At 54.8% G+C, this 22,389-nt stretch overlaps 1 protein-coding gene across 1 annotated transcript in view; it reads right to left on the bottom strand.

Moving 5' to 3' along the window:
• Positions 1-1,377: 1,377 nt before the first annotated feature.
• Positions 1,378-22,389, bottom strand: part of LOC133751093 (BOS complex subunit NOMO3) — a 66,324-nt gene continuing 45,312 nt past the window's right edge. Inside the window, exons 19-31 of the mRNA XM_062180989.1 lie at positions 20,568-20,786; positions 20,401-20,483; positions 18,979-19,138; positions 18,741-18,867; positions 16,294-16,407; positions 15,361-15,488; positions 13,686-13,827; positions 9,917-10,000; positions 8,800-8,910; positions 7,163-7,264; positions 6,867-6,986; positions 2,345-2,437; positions 1,378-2,011 (exon numbers count right to left, since the gene is read on the bottom strand). Coding sequence (XP_062036973.1) covers positions 1,880-2,011; positions 2,345-2,437; positions 6,867-6,986; positions 7,163-7,264; positions 8,800-8,910; positions 9,917-10,000; positions 13,686-13,827; positions 15,361-15,488; positions 16,294-16,407; positions 18,741-18,867; positions 18,979-19,138; positions 20,401-20,483; positions 20,568-20,786 — 1,615 coding nt within the window. The 3' untranslated portion in view covers positions 1,378-1,879. The remainder of the gene's footprint in view (positions 2,012-2,344; positions 2,438-6,866; positions 6,987-7,162; positions 7,265-8,799; positions 8,911-9,916; positions 10,001-13,685; positions 13,828-15,360; positions 15,489-16,293; positions 16,408-18,740; positions 18,868-18,978; positions 19,139-20,400; positions 20,484-20,567; positions 20,787-22,389) is intronic.

Genomic DNA, 22,389 nt, shown 5'->3' on the forward strand with positions numbered 1-22,389 from the left:
TTCATGACGGCATCCGGAACTGCACGGAGCGCCCTGACATTTCCTGTATCTTTCACAAGCTCTTAACCTTTATGCCTTGTCAATGAAAAGCCCCATTAACATTTAAAAGGGTTGTTTCTGGGTGTCCACTGGAGGAGGAGTTAGAAAACAGGCCAAGAAAGGGAGTCGCCATCACATCTGTCCCAGATCTCCAGTGCGGTCCATCTGCCTTACACAGAGAAGCAAATCTGCAGACCCAAGAGAGGCCCAGGTCCCCAGAGCACCAGGTGGGAAGCACAGCTCTCTGGGTGGCCCCCAAGGGCTGAGACTGTTCGAGGGCATCCAAAACGTACCTGCCCCCCCACACACACTTCCTTATCCAGGAAGCTGCCCTGAGGCTTCAGGTGGAACTCCAAGGTGTGCCCATGGCCCTTGGGCTTCCTCTGCCCATGGCTCCCTGTACTGCCCTTGTTCACTTACTGGCTTGTCTCCTACCCAACGACGGGCCCGGAGCTCAGCGAAGGCCAGTGTTCCTAACCGCCCATCCGTCCACTCTCTCCTTACGGAGCACCAGGGACAGGAGGTTAAAAGCAGACACGGCCTCATCCTCTTCCAACTCCCTTGCGAGTGTCGTCAACCGCACTCCTCACAGTCCCGGGGGCTGTCTTACGTGGTACCTAACAGATGTCAAATGGGGTGGTGGGTGTTTGGCCTCCGAATTACGATTCCACCTTCCTGACAGTGTAGACCTTGGAGGCAGAGGTGATGGCTCAAGCGGCTGGGTTTCTGCTGCCCCCGTGGGAGGCCTGCACTGAGTTCCCAGTGGCTGCCTTAGTGGGCAGTCAGCAGACAGGAGCTCTGTCTTTCTCCCCTGCTTCTGAGAAAACCAGCTGGGGGAGATGGATGTGCCCCTCCTTCAGTATAACTTAATGACTTCCTGCAAGAATAAGATCTATGCCACTAGAGGGCTGTGAATTCCCGTGGATCTCATGGAATAAAACAGCCTTCAAGCCTCCTGCACAGGCAAAGTTTTGTTTGGCCCAAACTGTGCAGATTCTTAAAACAACTGAATGTGTCACTAAATTTAAACCTGGAAGAACGCACATTAAACTTCGTCTTTCCGGTTTCTCCAGAGAATGAACGCACCTTTGGGCAGGGCGACGCACCTTCGGGCAGGGCCACGGTGGGCGAGAGGTGAGTAAAAGCCAACCCCCCTCAGCTGGGGAGGCGGCCCTTCAACCCGCCATAGGTTGCACTCTCTCGCTCTCCTCTGGGCCCCTTGGTGTACGGTATCCTTCCTGCCCCATCCGCACACTCGGACCCCCACCTGCTCTGAGTACCTCGCCTTGCGACCCCAGCATTCCGCCCACCCACGTCACCCAAGAAACGCACGCGGCGTGAGCTACAACACAAATGAACGGGCAGTTTTATTGCGTCTTCCTCCTAACACATGCTCTCAAGTGGTGGGCACCGGCTGCTGCGGTTGCCAGTGCGGGTGGCAAACGCTGAAGGGGGGTGAGGGGAAGGGAGGGAAGGGAGCTTCCTTGCGAACCCAAGGCTGCGCTGACCGCACTCTTCCCGCAAACCAACGCTCAGGGATTAAGAATCACATTCTCACGCCACCAGCACGGCTTAAATACTTCTTTGACAAAAATAATAATAATAAATTATCTCCAACTCAGAAAACAAGTTGTGTTCAGCAGAGTGACAGGAGGGTCCATCCATTGCATTGCACCAAGGCAGGGGCACACGCGGGGACAGGGACGGGCAGCCGTGGCGGCAGAGGGGGCACAGGCCCGCAGCCCGGGGGGAAGCTTGTTGGTGCATGCTTTGCCCCACGGGCCGGCGACCCCCTGGCTGTGGCCCGTCCGAGGCAGAGCGCAGCTGCCCCTCGTGGTCCTCACGTCCGCCTGGTCTTCTGTTTCTTGGCTTGTCTCTTCACGTCTTCCGGGCCGCTGTTATCAGAGGCTGCCTGGCCGAGCGCGCACACACCCTGCAGCCGACTTGTCAACTGCAGCAGCAAGGGAATGAGCTGGAAAGAGAGCACGCGTGACACACAGGGAGGTGGCCGGAGGCCAGCACGCAGCTTCGCCAAACCCCTCCTCCTCCTTCGTCCTGCACCATCAGCACCCACCCCGTGCCCATGGCCAGATGTTACAGTCCCCAGGGATGGGCTGGCCCGTTAGGAGCAATGCCTCCCTGGAGGAACTCTGGGCTCAAGGATTAGGACAGACGTAACTGCATGTCCAGAGCCTCGTAAGGAGGCCAAGGGCCTGGACTTCAGAGCTTTCTAACACTGGACACGCTTCCACCATCACCCATGGACACTGGCTCCCCTCCTTCCTGAGGTCTCTGCAGGCCCTACCTTGTCGTGGTTGTAACCAGCCAGCAGGACGAGCAGCGTCAGCGGCAGGGCGATGTAGGACCCCTGGGCAATGTCTTGCTCGGGCAGCTTTCTCTGCAATTGCCATGAGCACCATCAGTCCTCGCTTGGTTACCACACCTGCAGCCACCCTCTGTCCCACGGCCCTGGTGTTCAGCCCTCAAGGTGGCCGCCCTGCAACACCCAGGGACCCCACGATCCAAAGGAGAAGCTTGAGTGATTTGGCTAAGTCCCCCCAACCCCCAAGAATCCACTGCTTCCTCCTGCAACTCAGGCACAGAGAGGCTCCAAGAGCATGGCAGTCCTCCCACTCTGAGCGCTCACTACCCAAAGTGAGGAACCGGGCAACGGTGAGCAGGGAGCCCTGCAGCTCACAGGTCAATGGGTCCCTGGTACACACGGGGACTCTGTCCTATGAGAGTGTATGGAGATCCCACTGGGCCAGGCACAGGAACCCAAGGATGAACAAGCCAGTCCCAGAGATGCTACTCAAATGAAGCGAAGCAGAGAACGCTACCTCTCTCTCTCTTTCTTACAGGAGAAACCCACAACTTGTCCATCAGAATAGAGGACGTAGTTCCAGACTCCCTTGCAGCTAAGATGTAGCCATGGAAACTCTGCCCCATAGGACATGAAGTAACGGGGGCAACATCCTGGCTGTACCCTAAAGAGAAATGGTACATTCACCCTTCCTGCTGGCGGGACATCATCTGGCCAGGTGCCATACTTTGGAGAGGAGCAACATGTCAGAAGAGAGCAACTAGACAGAAGGGGCCTGCGTCCCCAACACCTTGGGAGTCTCCATATGATCCCTGGACTGTTGGCTCCTGGAGACTGACAGGAGGCAGAAACTCCTATCTTGCTACAGTCTCTGAAACTGTGGCTATCTGTAACATCAAATGAATATGTGCCCCAAGCAGCCCTCTCTACACCCACAAAGGAAGCAAGCAAATTGAATGAGAGCTTTCAGAAGAACTTGAGCCAGAGCACTGGCTCTCCTGCACCATTTGCTGATACTGATACTAATGTTGATGCTATCGGGTGCGAGGCGCCTTTCCACTCTCGTTCTCCCGGGTGTCAGGGCCCCTTTCCAGGTGACACCACCCCTCTGGCAGCTAAGGGAACACACGGCCTCTGGAGTCTCAACATCCGTAAGCTTTACCTTCTCATCTGACACAGGGACACAGACACAATCCATGTGCACTCAAGGTCTCTGGGATTCTCGCCTGTTTCTGACAACACACAGGAGCCCTGACACCAGGATATCTGAGAGCCGCCAGCCACTCCACCTGGGACAGCGGAGGGCCCCAGGATGCTCCTTCAATCAGTGGGAGGGCAGGGACAGCCTTCATCTCCATCTGCCTGCTCCTGTGTTCCCTGACACCTCAGAGCCCAAACCATTCACAGCAAACACTGAACTCAAAGCTTAATTCAATGGGAATTAGCACAGTGACCGTGAGACTCAGCTTTGAGTGTAACTGGTCAAGGTCTGTCTTACTGGGGGACCTCACGTTTAACCAACTGTGAACTGGGCACAAACCAAACAGGGCCTTCTCCAGGGGGGTGTGGTGAGAGGAGACCCGAGAGAAGCTCAGCTGCACATGGAACACCACGTGAGGACGCTAGTGCACATGGCTGTGGGCAGCCATACTGTGAAGAGGCGTCACCCACGTGCTCACCAAGCCCCCTACCTGCACCGTGCTGAGCTGCCCATTGTGGAAGGCTGAGGGGTGGTGGGAACCCACGCCTGAGACAAACCACCTCATGTGAGTCGTGGCTGGGCTCCCGGGCCGAGGGGGTGTGGCCGAATCGCTCAGAGCTCCCGTGAGAATGGGGAGGGGGCACTGCCCGAGGTGTGCTGTGAGGACTGACCGAGGTTCTCCACGAGAGCCCAGCCGGAGCAGGCGCTCTCTTTGCTCATCACCGTCCCCCCTTCAAGCATCACAGTCCTCACACTCACAAGTGACCGACGACCCTCCTGGCAGTAGGCTGGGCAGCTTAGCCACCACCGACTCACATCTCTGCATGCCCACCACTCACGGCCCAAGTACGTGCTGGGACTCAGGTGAGGCTCCTACAGAGGCCCTGGGAACATGGCAGCCCAGGCCAGCTGGTGGCTCACTGCTGCCCTCTCCACCTCCCAGGAGTCGCCGCGTGCCTCCACTCAGACACGTGCTCGTCTCCTGGTGTCCCTAGCCGGTCTTGACTGTGAGGAACAACTGGAGGGTTGTAAACACTCTACCCCAGGTGAGATCAGATTTGCCAGCTCTCTGAGCACAAGACGGCCCCCCAGAGGAGCCCAGGAACCAGCCCGGAGCTCTATACAGTACAGCACGTGAGAAGGGACAGACACTGAGCAATCTCTACACCCTGCACCAGAGCGTGAAGGCAACCATGCAAGCATGCTAACTGTGACTCAAATCCAGAAACAGTAAGGAAAACAGCAATGCACTTAACATAAAAACAAACGTCTGCATGAGCTCAGTGAAAAGATAAATGAGAGGCCAGCCCATGGCACCGTGCACCAGGTCACTGCATGCAACATGGGCGTCCCATATCAGAGCGCCAATTCGAGTCCCGACTGCTCCGCTTCCAATCCAGCTCCCTGCTCCTGTGCCGGGAAAGCAGCTGGAGACAGCCTGAGCACTTGGGCCCCTGCCACCCACATGGGAGATCCAGATGGCATTCCAGCACCCAGTTTTGATTTGGCTCAGCGCTGATATGGCCATTTAGGGAATATTTCTGTCTCTCTCCCTCTCCCTGTGTCACTCTTTCAGATAAACACAAATAAATCTCTCTTTAAAAAAAAAAAAAAAAGATAAAGAATGAGCTGGAAAAACCATGAACAACATACGGGTACATCACAGAAAAGGGCCCATACCCGAACACACAAAGGGTTTCTAAAGCAGAGGAAAAAGGTCAACGACTCTCCAGAACGGATTACGAAGTAAACAGCTCAGGAGTGACTCCAACCCCATGAAAAGTGAGAAGTGCAAGTTGCACTACACTGAGATACCACTGTCACCTGTTAAGACGGCAAAACCTTCAAGATGACAACACACTGCTGGGAAAAAGGGACTCTCCCTTGCTGCTGGGAACACGGCATAAAAGCAACCCCGAAGGAGGGGAGGCGGAGGGGAGGTGGCAGTGTCAATCAAAACCCCAGCTGCATTCACCCTTGCAGCCAGCTCCTTCATTCTCCGGGGACGGCCTGACCAGCGTTCAGGAACATGCAGGCAGGAGGCAACTCACTCCAGGACTATCCGCAGTGACAACGAACCATCAAGGCCGCAAGCGTCCGGCACTCGGGGACTAACGCAGCACATCGTGGTGCCGTGGTCAGAGTGCGTGCGTCTCACCTGAAACTCCTATGACCAAACCTAACCCTCGGTGAGACGGCAGGTAAAGGGGGTTTCGGGACACCCCCCTGGGGGGTGTTTTGGCCTTCCTCAATAGGATGAGTGCCCTCCTAAGAGCAGCCCGAAGGAGCGCATCCCCCCTCCGCCCTGACAGGACGCAGCTAGAGGCGCCGCCTGTGAGACACGGTGGGCCCTCGCCAACACCGAGTGTGCCGGCACCTGATCCTGGACTTGCCTGCCTCCCAACCACAAGAAACACAGGTTTGTTCGCAGGTCATCCCAACCACAAGAAACACAGGCTTGTTCGCAGGTCACCCCGCCTAGGGTGGGTTTCACAGCAGCTGGACACACGGTGCCCATGCAAAGGAACACTACACAGCTACAAAAAAGGAATAAAGGCCATCTATAGCTGTTGTGCCACTTATTTTTTTGTTATTAAATTTTTACTTTTCCCACTTGGACAGATGAAGAAACAATGGCCAACACAGCAGCTACGTGGGGCGTCCTATTTTTTGATACAGATTCCTGGGCTCCACTTGCAGCCCTCCACCCCCACGCTCAGAATCAGCGGCCCTGACCCTGGCCCCAGAGCCCGTTTTCACTGTGGCTGCTGCGTCTGACCCTGAGTGGGAGGCTCACTATCAGAAGCCACTCTGTTACCAGCGTGGAAAACAACATGCCCCAGTAAGGGCCACGCGCTGCCAAGCGCTAGACAAAGGAGTCATTCCGCCCACCTCGGGTGGCCTGCACACGTGTCCGCTTTCTCTCTTGCAATAAGTAACCTGAAAAGGGCCTCGAGCAAATCAGCTTTGGGGTGGTCGTCCTGCACCCTTGCGGTGCCGGCAGGCACAGCTGGAGTCCCCCACAACTCCCATCACCTGGTCCTGGAAGTCTGGGCGGGTCAGGCATCTCACGCCCCCTGCTGGACACGCACACAAGCTGCCAGTCACAGGGCAGGGGTGCCCTCTCCTGCGACGCCAGGCTGAGCCACGGCCACGCCAGGCCACCCTACTCCTCATTCCCTTAGAGGGAACAGAGCGGGACCTGGGAAAATCCAGGCTCCAGCGCGGGCAGGCGGCCGGGGCCACCGGCTGGCGCCCTCTCCTCTCTCGCCAGCCCCTGTGGGTAACGCCCCTTGCACTCACCGTGGGATTGAAGATCAACGTGACGTGCTTGTGGTAGCCCACGGCGGCGAACGACACCTGAGGCAGGCCGTAGTCGTACTGGGACCTGGGCAGCGTGGAGTCCAGCAGCACCACGTAGTTCTGCGCACGCAAGGAGGCGGCGTTTCTGCGCGGGGCGGCGCCACGCGCGCAGGGAGCCCCCACCTCCACACGGCCAGGCCGAGGCGGCCAACGTCCGAGGGGCCACGGCCCTGTGGCCCTAGGGTCTGCCTCCTCTCAGCACAAACGCAATCAGGGCAGCGACGGCCGCGCCTTACCTCGCCATCTCTCAGCAGCGGGGGGAAGTGGAAGAACAGGGACTGGCCCAGGGACACCGTCTGGATGGGATTGTCCAGGTTGTCGCTTTTGTAAAGCTTCACCTGAGGGAGGAAGCAGGGGGCGCACGCGTGTGAGAAGGCAATGAGGCGCGCGGGTTCATTTCCTGCACCCAGGATGGCTCTCTCTGCGCATGCGTGTACGCTTGCGCATGCGCGGGGCGGGGGCGCGCGGGGCAGGGCAGAGCGCGTGGCCGTGCCCCTCGGGCCGCACACTGCACCTGCCTCGCTCACCCGAGCCCGGGGCTGGCAGTGCGCAGGAAGCTGACCAGGGAGGCCATTGCCCAAGATGGGTTAGAATCGTATTTTGTGATAACGGCAGGCATCTGTGATACTCCAGGCACTTAGCAAACATCACCGCTCAGCCTGACAGCAGAACCGGCGTCTTGGTTACCCCTGTGGGGACTCCGAGAGGCGAAGTCAGCTAAGGTCGCATAGCTCATGCCCCGGGAGAGCCAGGGACAGGTCCACCTTGCTGAGGGCCCCTCCCACGTTGCACTGCGCTCTGTCCTGTACACCTGCTCCTCCAGGCCGCTCCACGCACAGCCGCTCAGAGCTTCAGTACCCTCTACCAGGCCTCACTACCACAAGGCTGACGTCACAGGTGGGAGGGCTCCACCTGCCCTTGCCACAGGGCAGCCTGAGACCGCCCTCCTGGGCCCAGGCTGATACCTTTCTACACGGCACACAAGTGTCACAGCCTAGAAGGCAGTGGGTCACATCCACAACCAGATGCGTGGGCCCTTCTGTGCAGCGCCTCGACTAATTCAAATTCAGTGTCGGTGTGAGAAAAGCAAGTGCCCTCATATCATTCTGGATTCCAAGAAGTGACACCAGGCAGGAATTCCAGGGAGGCAAGGATGGGAAGGGGCCGGCAGGTGGAGCCCTCCCCGCACCTCTCCTCCCACCCCACCCCACCCCCGGACAGGAGGGTGCTCTCCATTTTGCACACTCTGCCATCCTCCCCTTCGGGTGGCACCTGCCTGGCCCTGCAGGCACCCACGCTCGCAATCCCTGGGCTGATGGCGAGTGGGGAGGTGAGCTGAGATGTAAACTCTGCTGGCTCCCAAACTCAATCCCTCAGCACACCTAACATGACAGGTGTCTTCACACCCACACACACACCACACCCCGTGATTCATCAACATCTTGTAAGGGAAGGATCTCGGGTCATTCTACAGAGCTTCTCCCTTCGTGGCAGGTGCAGATTCCGTTAGAACTGCAGCAGCCCATGAAGGTCACCGGCTCCAAGCTCCTGGTTTTACAGGGAGCAAACTGGAAATGAAGTGACTTGACCAAGGCAGCAAGTGAGCAACTACTAGGTGACGAGAGACTCGAGCCCACTGCCCATGGCCTACGTGCACAGAAGCAGAAAGTGAGCGGGCCCTTCCTTAAGGCTGCCTTCCCGCTCCAGATTCCAGTGCCAGGAGACATTCACGTGAAAGGGGGGCGCGTTCCCTCCGAGCTGGGCCTGGGCAGGCAGCCACCAGGACAGCAGAGGCACGCACACATGCCCGCTCCTGCTCCTCTCAAAGGCGGAAAGAAAACAGTTAACGCCGGTCTTAGAAAGCTGCCCTTACCCACAGCGTAGGAAGATACTCGGAGGAAGTGATCACGTTTCCACTCAAATCAAACTGATTAATCTGTCGGAAAACGATGATGTTCACGTCATCGATGTCATTATTCCCGACCTGGAGGGGACAAGGGAGGCCGGCGCTGAGAAGGCAGCTGCTGGGTGGCCCCAGAGCTGCTTCCTGGAGAGGCTCCCTCCTTCCACGAGGGAGCACCGGCTGCCTCCGAGGCGGCCCGAGCCCAAGCCCCCAGCCACCCCCGGCCTGTGCACGCAGCTTGCCTGATGAGCACAGGACTTCCCCACACACCCTATTACTTGCCTACATCTTAAAAAGGAAGCCATTTCACAGGTGAAGCCAGAGTTTTCGGCTTCTCTGGCCCAAGGAGAAAGGCGCTCTGTTGAGACCACAGAGGGCCCTGCACACCTGCCTGGCCACAGTGCACGTAATTGTCACCCAGGTCACCAGGTCAGGGAAATATCAAACCATACTGCGTTTAGCAGTGAGACACAGCTATCCCAGCACTTAAAATGCCAGAGACACTGACAATACTCTAGGTCGCAAAGTCCTGAACGGAGGGGACCTCCACCCTCCCTCTGAACTCCTTGCTGGCTTCGTGCCTGATGAAGCCACCAAAATAAAGTCAGAGAAAGGCAGACGCTGTACCCCTCATCCCCCCACCCCCCACCAGCCAATGAGAGAAAAGCTTGGTGTCCAATTCCTGGGACCCGGAGGCTGCCTCTTTAGGGATCAGTGTCACTAGGTCAGGACCTTGAATATCGACAGTGCCTGGGTGGCTCTGAGCCACCAAAAGCCAGCTTCTCTCGACGACTCTGCTGTGATCTGAAACAAGGCTTGTGCTTTAAGACCCTTAACTCACAGAATAACGTGCCAAGCTAACGAGGGAGCAGGGGAGTGAGCACATAGCAGCGCCAGTCTCCCTTCTGGATGCGACAGCAACACTGCCTGTTATAACCCCACGTAAACTGCTGCCTGTTCCGAAGCGGACCCTACTCTAGGAAGGCCCTCAATTAGGACCTCCACATTCCCCGGCCGGAGCGGCGCTGGAAGGTCTGTGGTCAGGGGAGCAACGGGGCCAAGCTGCAGCAGGGGAACGGTGCCTTACCTCGATCACCCGATGGTGGGGCAGTGCGCGCTCGATGTGGTCGTTGCCTTCTGCCTTGAGCTGAACATGGTACACACACCCTGGCTGCAAATAGACCCAGGGGTCACGGCTCTGGAAGGGCGGGGGGGTCGCAGCACACACCTGACCTGACCAGAGCAAGCTACCCGTGCTCCCTGGGACCAGAGCACTGCTGTCCCGTCACGTTTCCCAGTGGGCAGGCAACAGTTCTCACAGGCCCCTGCACGCAGCACTGCTGGGGACGAAACACCCTGAGTTCACAGTTCCCCCAACACCAATCCAGCATCACGTTATACTACCCAAGAGAGAGTACATTTGGTTTCTTCTCTCAAAATTACAAGCAGAAATGCGCTTATGCTTCTAAAGCTATTCTTTCCTCGCTGTGCACCTCTCCTCTCGGTCTGTATACAGTCAGCCCTCAGGGATTCGTGGGGGAGCAGTGACAGGACCCACACACACACACATACACACATGTACACACCAAAATCCAGACACCCCGCCTTTATAACATGGTGCGGTATTTGCACAGAACCTCTGCACACCCCCCCTTACACTTACATCATCTCCGGGTTCCTTACAATACCTAATATGCTATGAATGCTAGGCAAACAGCTGTGAAACTGCGACAGATGCTTGGTACAGCAGTTAAGTCGCCGCCTGCATCCCACACTCGAGTGTCTGCGCCAAGTCCCAGCTCCACTTCTGACCCAGCTTCTACTAGCATGCACCCCGGGAGGCAGCAGGTGATGGCTCAAGTACTCGGGCCCCTGCCCTCCACACGGCAGATCCAGACCGAGTTCTGGGTTCCTGGCTTCAGCCTGGCCCAGCACTGGCTGCTGCGCCTGTGAACCAGCAGATGGGAGCTCTCCTTCCATCTGTCCCTCTGTTGTCTTCTCTCTGTCTCTGCCTTTTACATACGTTTTTGTTTTTGTTTTTGTTTTTTAAGATTCATCTATATGAAAGGCAGAGTATCAGAAAGACCCAGGCAGAGAAAGAGATCCCCCATTTGCTGGTTCACTCCCCAGATGGCTGCCATGGCTGAGGCTGGGCCAGGCTGAAACCAGGAATCAGGTCTCCCACATGGGGGCCAGGGGCCTAAGCACTCACGCCATCATCTGTGCCTTTCCGGACACATCAGCAGGGAGCCGAGTCAGAAGCAAAACAGCCAGGACTCAAACCACTACTCTGCTATGGGAGGCCAGTGCTGCAGGAGGCAGCTTAACCTGCGACACCACACGCCAGCTCTCGGATAAATTATAAACATTGTAAACAGCTGTTAAACTGTATTGTTCAGGGATTTACAACAAGAAGAAAGTCTATAGATGCTCAGTCCAGACAGACTTTTTTTTCCCCCCAAGTATTTTCAATCTCCAGTTGGCCGACTATACAGAGAGCAAATTTACATGCACCAAGGGACATCTGGAAATGAGTCTCAACTGTTTACAATGGGTCGTATTTCTGGAGAGTGGGATTTGGGCTTTTTCTTCCTTTAAAAAAAAACAAAAACAAATTCCTTCTTTACAGGCATATATCACTGGCTACTGAAAGTCACTGTTCTAAAAAGACTTAAGACACCGATTCCCCTTCACCAATACCACCACTGGCCCACTGACTCACTCTGTGGTTCAAAGGGATCTAGGAGGATCTCCAGGAGAAAGCCCCGAGACTCCACAGCTCAGTTTACACCAGCACAGAGGAGCTGTGTTCCGGAAGCTGTATTTCCAGCCCCCAGGACTCCATCTGCTTTGATCACCGCTGTGCAGAGTAGTGTAGGAATGGCAGTCCCTGCACACTGACCACGCCTACTTCCCTGCACTGGCTGTAGGGGCTTTCTCCCTTTCGAGGTCTTGTCTGTTCCTAGATGTTGCTTGAATTTTATAGTGAGCACACAGTCCTTTTAAAAGTTACTATTTAAAAAAAAAAAAAAAAAAAACCTGAGAATAATCAAATTTATGATCACCAACAGATGTGCTCAATTAGGACTTACAACACTGGGTTTGGTTCAAAATAGCCGTTTGCACCTCCACAGGGGAAAGACACCAGGAGGCACCTTTTGAAGGACGGGAGATTGTGCTGGAGAAGCTGGATCAGATACTGCCCTCTGGCTCAGGAGCCCGGGCTAGCTGCTCCTGTGCAGTGGGCCTCACACACTCGGCTTTGTCCTGTGTCTCATACAGGCACACTGCCCGGTGCTCCTCTGTCCACTCTGGACCTGCCACCACGCTGGAGGAGAGACGAGAGCGTGCACCCACGCCTGGAGAACCTGAGTACCCACTGCGGCGGCTTCCCGGGGGCTGGACCTCTCCCCGGGGCAGGGGTGGCCAGAAGGAACATCAATGACAGAACATGTCCACGCTCACGTGGATGGCAAGGAAGTGCTGCTGTGATGGGCCTGAGGAGGGAGTGGCAGGCAGAGCAGGGCACAGGAGCCCTGAGTGACGTTGTGCAACCGCTCGGTCCACTGCACCAAGGAACCGAAGTAGTCAGTCCTAGTGTGGCCACCCCACGTGCATCTGCCTCCTTCACCCTGAACACTCCATGCTCACCCAGCAAACTTCCAACCCAACTTTCAGGTATCCCAAGCCCCGAGATTGGGATAGCCTGGACATGGGACAGGAGCATTCTTGTCTTGGGGAAAAGAAAAACCAACAGTGTCAGCCTAACACACTCAAGCTGGGCAGCCCCTGCCCGAAACGCTTGAGACCACAGCACTTCAGGCTCTGGAGTTCCTAATATTTGCCTAAAATTTACCTTGGGGCTGGGATCCAATTCTAAACACGAAACCACTCATGTCTCTTAGATGTACTTTTACACAGGCCCTGAAGATAATTTTATACAATATTTTTAGTAATTTTGTGCAGGAAACAGTTGTAGGGTATGAAATTTTCCACTGAGGCCTCATGTCAGTGGCCAGAAAGGCTTGGTTTCTGGAGCACTTGGGATTTCAGATGCTTGGATTAAGGATGCTCTACCTGCAACTCAATTGGCGAGATAACATGCCAGTTATAACAGGCCCATCACTGATACAAGTGCCACCTCCAGAGTCAACCACAAATGCCCAGGCTGTGCACTTAAAAGGCTGGGGCCCCAACTCCAGATGCCAGTGCCCCCGCCCATTGGATGCTCTCAGTATACTCTCCCCTGAGGACTACTATGGTACAGACTCAGTGTCTGGTTCTAGGGCCAACTAACAAACAAAAATCAAGGCAAAAAGCACTACAAATCTAAAGCCAAATGTTACAATTTAGCAACCAAAACGACAAAGTTGTTTATTTGGCCTGCACATAGAAGTTGTGAGTTTCTTTCTTAATTGGCTGTAAATATCCAAAAATCGGGAGTCCCCACAAAGAAGTCTGAATTTCTCATTTCTCTTTTAAAAATGCAACCACCAGGGCTGTCTTTCCATGTGACTCTAAAGAGCTGGAGCTGAGGAGCAGGCTGCCCCTGGACACTGCCACACCCCCTCCACACTCCTCACACTCCCTGTCCTCTGTCTGCCCGGCCTTCTTCAGCTCTGTAGGCACTTCATTTGCGAGCCCTGGCATGAGCCATAACCACCCAACACCAGGCAAGAGTTGCACCAAACCCATGGTTTTCAAGCTTTGTTTGGCCACAGAACCCTAACCCCACGTGTTCCTTAGACACGAGGCAAACTGTGTCAGCGAAGGATTGGGAGAGGTCCAGAGCCACTCAGCCCTTGTGGGCCCCCAAGGGACACCTCTGGACACGGTGGGGAAAACAAGAGTCTCACCAGCAAGCCACGGAGCCTGAACTTCCCCTCTTCGTCGGTCACGGTGTCTTCTCCGTAAATGCTACAGTCCTTCTGTCCCACGGCTTCCACGGCGACCCCCTGCTCCGGCTCTCCATTCAAAGACGACACAGTGCCGTAGCAACTAGGGCGACCAGAGAGGAAGTGGAAGCTGCCATGCTGGGAGCTTCCTGGAGCACACACGGACTCTCCCGTGAAGGGCTGTGCACTTTCCAGCAATTGCCACACAAGGCAGTTCAGGCACAGCAGCGCCCCAATGACTGGCAGCTCAGCTGCAGCTGGGCCGCGCCCAGATCGAGCCTTCCTGCCAGGCAGGGAAGCTGTCAGCACTTTCTCTCTCATATGCTTTGAGGGGCACTCCGGAAAATGGTAATTTCTAAAGACTAAGCTTCATTTTATTCTTGTTAAGCATTATTTTAAATAATGAAGTGTTTGATAAGATGGAAATAACTCACTTCCTCTTTCATTCCACTTGTTGTTGAAAATGGTCCATCTGGGCAGGCACTGTTCTGCGGCAGGTGAAGCCGCCCCAGGGACAGGTATGTCCCATATCGAAGGACCTGGTTCAAGTCCCAGCTATTGCACTTTCAATCTGGCTTCCTGCTAATGCACATCCGGGAAGGCGGCAGGTGATGGCCCAAGGACTTGCGACCTTGCCACCCACATGGAAGGCCCAGATGGAGTCCTAGGCTCCTGGCTTCTGCCTGGCCCAGCCCCAGCTGTCACAGGCACATGTGGAGTGAACCAACAGATGGAAGATCTCTCTGTCTCTGTGTGCTTCTAAATAAATAAATAAATAAATGTATTTGAAGGTCCATTTTTCCTAAACCCAATGTTTCCAACTAATCTGCACATAAATATTTTTGCCCATGTGTAAAATCCATGTATATTTGTGTCTGTGTTTATGCATGTATATGTGTATCTAACTCCCTCCCTGTATAGGAGGATGCATCATAAAGTGTGTGGAAAAATGCAATAAAAAGACAATTTCATTTTGGTGCAACAAAATTGTGAAATCCATGCAGAATTGTTTCAGAATACACATTTTTATGAACTTTTTGAAGACCAATTGAATGCATGGATTTCACAAAATGTTTACACTAAAACCAACTTACTTTTGAATGCTCTGTCTCATGGTGATCTGAAATACCCTTATATAGCTAGTGTCTGTCTCTCTGTCCATCCATCCGACCATCCATCCATCCATCTGTAGTTCATATTTGCATCAGCTGTCTCTGGAAACAGCCATAAAAACTGGAAATACCGGCTGTCTCCTGGAGGGGACTCAGGTGACCAGGGGATAAGTCGGCAGGGGCATTTCACCATGTGTGCCCTTCAGCATTTGGAAGTTGTACTCGGGTGAACGCATTTTCTCCTTTGAAAGCGTTAGTTCAAAACATTTTTAAAAACAAAATGGGTTTTTTAGCAACTCAACAGACTCAGGCCGATGTCAAAACAGGAAATGTGCGACTTGAGACACTAAGCTGAGAAGACAGAAGGAAAAGGCAGCTGCCAGAGGCTCCGACCTCGTACTGTGTCTCCCCCGCAAAATCAATCCACAGATGGGGCTGAGTCTGTAGAGCACGGGAGTGAGGCTCACGCACCCAGCCCTACAGAGAGGGGAAGGGGGCCGGGAAGCAGGGGAGTGCCAGCTCACCTGTAGGCCGTCCGGTACCCGGTGATGGTGATCCTCAGGTTCTGTCCCTCCTGCACCTCGATCATCTGTGAGGACGGCTCAAACCGGAACTCCTTCATCATGGGTTTGAAGTAATACTGGCCGGGGCTCTGCCGAGAGACGGTGCGGCCTGAGCCTCAGTTGCCACATCTGGCTCTGGCTTGAAGGGGGGACCCCAAGCCGGGACCATTGGGAATGATGCTACGGGAGCTGCCCAGACGGACAAAGGGGAACACGATCTCCACAATAAACAGTAACGGCAACGTGACCGCGGGTCCAACCCGCCCAAGGGCAGCTGACGTGAAGGAACGGCGGCTCAGAGAGGGAAGGTGACCTGCTCGGTACGACACAGCCTGTAAGCAGCAGGAGACCTGAAGCTGGGTGCACATCACAGAGAAGCACGTGCACCTCGGACACCCCACACTCCCCGGCCATGAGCTCCCACAGCGGCCATGCGGTTCCCTGACTGACGGGATGGACAATTAACGCCCCCGACTCCCCCCGAGTCAGGGCCCCTGACCACATCTCAAATGCACACTTGGTGCTATCTCCCCACCACACGGATCGTGCTCTGCAGAACAAACGGGAGCTAACCGCCCAGCACGTCTCGCCAGGAGAAGCAACACGATCCCGTGGTCACACAGAGGGCCGCCGGGGCTGCGGTAATTAATTACACTGCCTCGGTGACAAGCGGTGACCAGAAAACAAGATGCGTGCGCGGGAGGGAACATGAATCCCCAGCAACAAGTTCTAGCAGGAGTACTACTCTAATTAGACCTGGGCCCCCGAGGAACCGAGAGCCCTCGCCCTGGGTTTCCTGTTCTCGCGCTGTCAAGCAACGCACGAGCCACACATGCCGCGGCCCTTCTCTCCTGGGGCCGGCGGGCGGGCAGGAAGTGCCCAGGGATGTGTTACCAGGTTTGAGAATGTCAGGATGCCGTTGTCTTGGGTCAGGAGGTTGGAACGGAACACGCCACCGCTGAGGGATAAGAGGACCCCGGGGAGGGGCTGGTCGTCTTCGGCTTTTATCTGCGATGAGGAAGTTAAGGCCAGAGCAAGGTTAAACTCCTACTAAGCAGGAAGATGTATTTCCTAAGTCAAGAGGACGTTCCTAAGGGTCTTTTTTTTTTTCTGTTCCTTTCTTGTTATCCACGCAGGGGAGGGGCATGCTGTCTTCCTCTGCACAGATAACCAGCACTAACACTGTGCTGTAACCTTCCACGACTCCTGCCCTGCGCCTACACCAACGTCACCAGCTGGACAGATACTGCGGGCAGACAGGCGAGTTTTGGGGGAGGGGGTTGGGGACGGACAAGGTGAAACAAAGACAGCACGGGCAGATCATGTCTAGTGCTGCAGCCTGCTCTCCCCTCGGCAGCCTCCCTGGGCCTCCCCTTCTGCCACTGCCTAGAGGGCTGCCTCCCCCAGCTCAGCCTCCGCAGGCCCCGGGCGGCACCCAACAGGAGAAAATGAGGCACCCCCAAACACACACACAAGAAGATGGCAAAAGTTTGGTGGACAACGGAATTCAAGAGTAAGTTTATTTTGGTGCAAAAAACCTTTTGGAATCTGTGCCTACAAAGGGTCTTCATGAAAAATATGTACCATGAGGCCGGCGCCGTGGCTCAACAGGCTAATCCTCCGCCTTGCGGCGCCGGCACACCGGGTTCTAGTCCCGGTCGGGGCACCGGATTCTGTCCCGGTTGCCCCTCTTCCAGGCCAGCTCTCTGCTGTGGCCCAGGAGTGCAGTGGAGGATGGCCCAAGTGCTTGGGCCCTGCACCCGCATGGGAGACCAGGAGAAGCACCTGGCTCCTGGCTTCGGATCAGCACGGTGCGCCGGCCACAGCGTGCCGTCCGCGGCGGCCACTGGAGGGTGAACCAACGGCAAAAATGAAGACCTTTCTCTCTGTCTCTCTCTCTCACTATCCACTCTGTCAAAAAATAAATAAATAAATAAAATAAAAACTAAAAAAATAAATATATAAAATCTTAAAAAAAAAGAAAAATATGTACTATGAAAAGTCACACACAGATTTCAAGATTTCTTCAAAGCAAAATAAACTTTTTTATTTCCACTTCCCATGAACTTTTGCAATGCCCTCATACATTCAGTTCCTAGGAATTCCTGGACATGCGCACTTTGAATTCTGTATTTCCAAGTGGTGGTGCCACTCACAGTCTCATAAATGATCTATGCATGTGAAGACATATACTCACAAAAAAAAAAAAAAATGTGCATTGTCTTCATTAGTCAAACCTAACCCCCAAAACCTGTGTTTCATGAGGGATCTCCTCAGAAACCCCAAAGGCCGACATTTCTCCCACAGTCTTTAGTCACTCCCATTACTGCCATGAACCGCTCTCTCATATCCTGTGCTGGGTGGGCATTGTGGCACAGTGGGCTCAGCTGCCAACTGAGACACCCACATTCCACATCAGAGCACCTGCTCAAGTCCCAGGTCCTCCACTCCGGACCCATCTGCAGGCTAATATGCCTAGGAAGGCAGCCAATCATGGACCAGGTACTCAGGTCCCTGCCACCCTGGCTTTGGCCTGGTTCAGTCCTCGAGTAAATCAGTGGATGGAAGGTATCTCTCTCTTTCCTTCTTTGTCACACTACCTTTCTAATAAACAAATCTTTTTAAAAAGAAACATATATATATCCTTTGTTCATTTTTTCCCAGTGGCATTATCATTTTCTCATTGACTTTATGAGTAACTTATAAGCCAGAGATATTACTTATGGTACAAATATTTCCTCTCACTCTTTTCATCTGGTTTAAAATACATTTGGTGACATAAAATTCAAAATTTTTCTGTGACTTGTCATTTTCCTCCTCTGGCCTGGAGTTTATAAATATTCATGTTCAAGGCCCTCCAGGACCTCAACACTCAGTGGGCTCTTCCCAAGAAGGACTGGAGGTGGAGATAGACTGACAACCAGACAGCTCTCCCAAGGGAACATTCTGTGTCCTTCATCACAGAACAGTTAAGGATGGGAGGCTTAACACTTCTCAAAGGTACACAAATGTGCTAAAGTTGACAGCTCTCCAACCTACACGGCTTGAAAGGAGCCAGACCAAAAAAAGAGTACGTCCTGTACAATTCCATGTAAGTAAAAACTTCAGAAGACTTACAACTAATCCACAGTGACAGAAAGCAGATCAGATCCATGAGGACGGCCTGGCAGCACGGGTCAGCAGGGAACCGGGGGTGACGGGGACGTCACTGCCCCAGTGGCGGCGTTCCCACGCGTGTGCTCACCCATCGCCACTATCCTAGGGTCTACAATGTGGTGCAGCACGTCGTCATGCTAACTTGCACCACAGCAGAACTCCCTTTAGAGAACGGGTGGGGTTACCTCGAAGCTCACGCCTGCCAAGGCATAGGCCTTGAAGTCTCCGATGGTCCCTTCCATGGCCGTCAGCACGTAGCCCTCCTTCTGTGAGGTCACGGTGTACTCCAGGTCACTGTGCAGGGGCCCAACGCTGAGCAGAAGAAAGTAAAGTGCCACAGACGGATCCACTTCCCATACTGGAGAGGCACCACCTGCCCTGAGGAAAGCCGAGCTCCCCCGCTGGTGCTATGCACAGGCTCACCTGTAGGCACCCCTGTCGTCCGTGAAGACCGTGATCAGCGGCGAACTCGCCCCCTTTTCACTGATGACGATCTCTACTCCTTCTAACTCAGGGTGGATCTGGCCTTCTAGGAACAATCCCGCCTTCCCTTGGATCTCGATCAGCTTCCCCGGACAGCTTTCTAGGAAGGGAAGAAATCAACACAAGAACGGGATTCAGTTGCACAGGGAGGGGTCTCCCGCCAGAGACAGGCCCAGCCCTGTGGTGTTAGACGCTGGCTCCAAATGAGGTTCCGGCCTGAGCACCCCTAAGCCCAAACTCCTAATGCTCCAAATGTGCCCTGGTGCTCATAACGTTTCAGATGTGGGATTATGGATGCTCAACTGCTAGAGCTTACACAGATTCCCAAATCCCCAAAACTCCCAAATCGGAAACACTTCTGGTCCCACGCATTTCAGACAAGGGATGCCTCATCTGTATTTAACTTTCCATGAACAACTTTCCATTAACTCCCCTTCTGCAGTTCTCCCCACGGATGAAGAGGGAAGCCTCCGCAGCACACAGGGGCTATGCTACCTGGCCCCCAGAGGGCCCAGTGAGCCAGGCTGCCCACTGGAGCCACACCCTCCACACGCTCCACTCCAAAACACCAGCCGCATCACACCCAGAGTTCCATGAGCCCCAAATGCTGCGAAAGACCACTGGAGGGCAAAGGCCAAACACTGCCCCAAGCCATCCCTTCCATCATCCACCTTACAACACCCTCCCCCCACACCCAGCCACACAGTAGAAAATACCATGAAGACTTCACACTCACAAACACTCAAGTTTCAGCAACTGGTGGTTTTGCTTTGCACCTACCTTCTGGTAGCAACTTGATAATGTCAAAGATGACCAAGTCCTTTTCCAAAAAGACGACTACAGTCCTAACAGCAAAAGTTACTTTCTTTTTTTTTTGACAGGCAGAGTGGACAGTGAGAGAGACAGAGAGAAAGGTCTTCCTTTGCCGTTGGTTCACCCTCCAATGGCCGCCGCGGTTGGCGCACCGCACTGATCCGAAGCCAGGAGCCAGGTGCTTCTCCTGGTCTCCCATGGGGTGCAGGGCCCAAGCACTTGGGCCATCCTCCACTGCACTCCTGGGCCACAGCAGAGAGCTGGCCTGGAAGAGGGGCAACCGGGACAGGATCGGTGCCCCGACCGGGACTAGAACCCGGTGTGCAGGCGCCGCAAGGCGGAGGATTAGCCTAGTGAGCCGCGGCGCCGGCAGCAAAAGTTACTTTCTTTATGGAGACCATTCTCTCATTCATTCACTCATCTGTCAAACAGTAAGGTCCACGTGCCCAAGAGGACATAAGGTGTGGCTTGCAAAGATGATTCATGAGAACAATGACAGAAGTTTTAAATCCAGGCACAGCAACAATGGCAAGGGTGTGGCACACTCACCTCCACTGACCACGGCTTCCATGGACGGGGGATAAAAGAGCAGCTCTTTGGACGAGGGAGTGACAGTGATTTTCTCTCCAGACCTAAAGTAATCAAAACACTTGAGCTGGGTGGGTTCCATCTCTCCAGAACCCAGGATGCTGCAGGGCAGGCCCAAGAGCACTTACCGAGCCCAGTAGGAGAAGTCGTAGGAGAAGGGGCCTTGTAGCTCCTCCACCATCTCTTGCACAGGAGGCTTGGTGCTTCCCTCGCCCCCCTCTTCTTTCCCATTCTTCTCCCTCTCCTGCCTGCGAGTCTCAATCTGGGCCAGCTGCTGCTCCCTCCGCAACTCCTGCACGGACTTCAGGGGGCCCAGGACCAAGGCCGGTTCACTGTCGATGGAAGACCTGGGAGAGAGATAGGGGGCCCACAGTCCATGCTAGCTCATCCCTGCCATCAGCAGCAACCTGCCATTCCCACAGGCAGGGACCCGTGAGGACTGCACACCCGACCAGGGCGCCACAGCAGCACAGTCTTCGGTTTTAAATGAACTATTAGCAAACAATAAAAACTTCGCAGCAAGGCGAGTGGTATTGCTGGATCAGAGCTGGAACAGAACAGCACTGGGTCTATGACACGCTGATGAAAACAGCTCCGCTTCTGCAGGACCAGGTCTCTGCTCTCTCATTCACTCTTCTCTGGGAACATGCTCTACAGGCAAGCCTGGAACCCACCGGGCACAGGGACACAGCAGCAACTGTCCCTGACCCTGCAGGATCCATGTGCCAGTGGGAAGGGGCAGACGTGCAGCTGAAAAGTGAGGTCCGAGGGTAAACACTGACACTCTACGTCAGGGGTCAGCCAAGGCCTTTCTGACAAGGTGACCTTGAGCACAGACCTGCAGGATGGGAGGGCAGAGCCGCACGGCTCCCTGGGCTAAGAGTGGCTCAGGTAAAGGCACAGCAAATGCAAGGTCCCTGGAGAGGGAGCTTCCTGGGAGACTCAAGAGACGGCATGGAGACCCCTGTAGCATGGGGTGGGGCGACCCGCAGAACAGCCACGTGAGTCAGCAGGTGTCAGACAAGGGATCCACAGGCCATGGTGTGGATGCTGGAATTGACTCTGAGTGGCACAGGAAGCCACATGAGTTTTTGTTTGTTTGTTTTTGTTTTTGTATTTTTGACAGGCAGAGTGGACAGTGAGAGAGAGACAGAGAGAAAGGTCTTCCTTTTGCCGTTGGTTCACCCTCCAATGGCCGCCGCGGCTGGCGCGCTGCGGCCGGCGCACCGCGCCAATCCGATGGCAGGAGCCAGGTGCTTCTCCTGGTCTCCCATGGGGTGCAGGGCCCAAGCACTTGGGCCATCCTCCACTGCACTCCCTGGCCACAGCAGAGAGCTGGCCTGGAAGAGGGGCAACTGGGACAGAATCCGGTGCCCCGACCAGGACTAGAACCTGGTATGCCGGCGCCGCTAGGCGGAGGATTAGCCTATTGAGCCGCGGCGCCGGCCGCCACATGAGTTTTGAGGACAGAAGCGATGGGAACTTGGCAATAAACGAGCACTCTGGCTACCATGCGTAGAACACGGTCCAGAGGCTGCAAGAGGAAGGCCAGACAGGAAGCTGCGGCCACTATTCAGGCAACAAAGGCCGTGGTTCAGAGCAGATGGCAGCACGGTGCCGGGCAGGGACTGGATTAGGCACAGGTTCTGACTGAATGGCCACGTCTGAGTTGAGGCACTGCTTGGGCAAGAGAGAGAAGAACCAAGGGACAGCCAGAAAGAGGGAGCAGCCCCATCTGAACCAGGGAGGACCTCAAAGTAGGTGCGTGAGGTGTGATAACCAAGGCGCTGCTGTGGGTCAGGCAAGCGGGAGACCTCAGGAGAGATCCAAATGCCTACATACTCGGGACGCGTATCACGTGCTATGCAAACAAGCAAACGCCACCAAAACCCCCAGCGAAGTTACAGAAATGAATCCCATCCAGATAAAAACAAGCTAATAAGCAGTCAC

Source organism: Lepus europaeus, chromosome 21, assembly GCF_033115175.1.
Source record: "Lepus europaeus isolate LE1 chromosome 21, mLepTim1.pri, whole genome shotgun sequence".
In the NCBI taxonomy this organism is placed as follows: domain Eukaryota; kingdom Metazoa; phylum Chordata; class Mammalia; order Lagomorpha; family Leporidae; genus Lepus; species Lepus europaeus.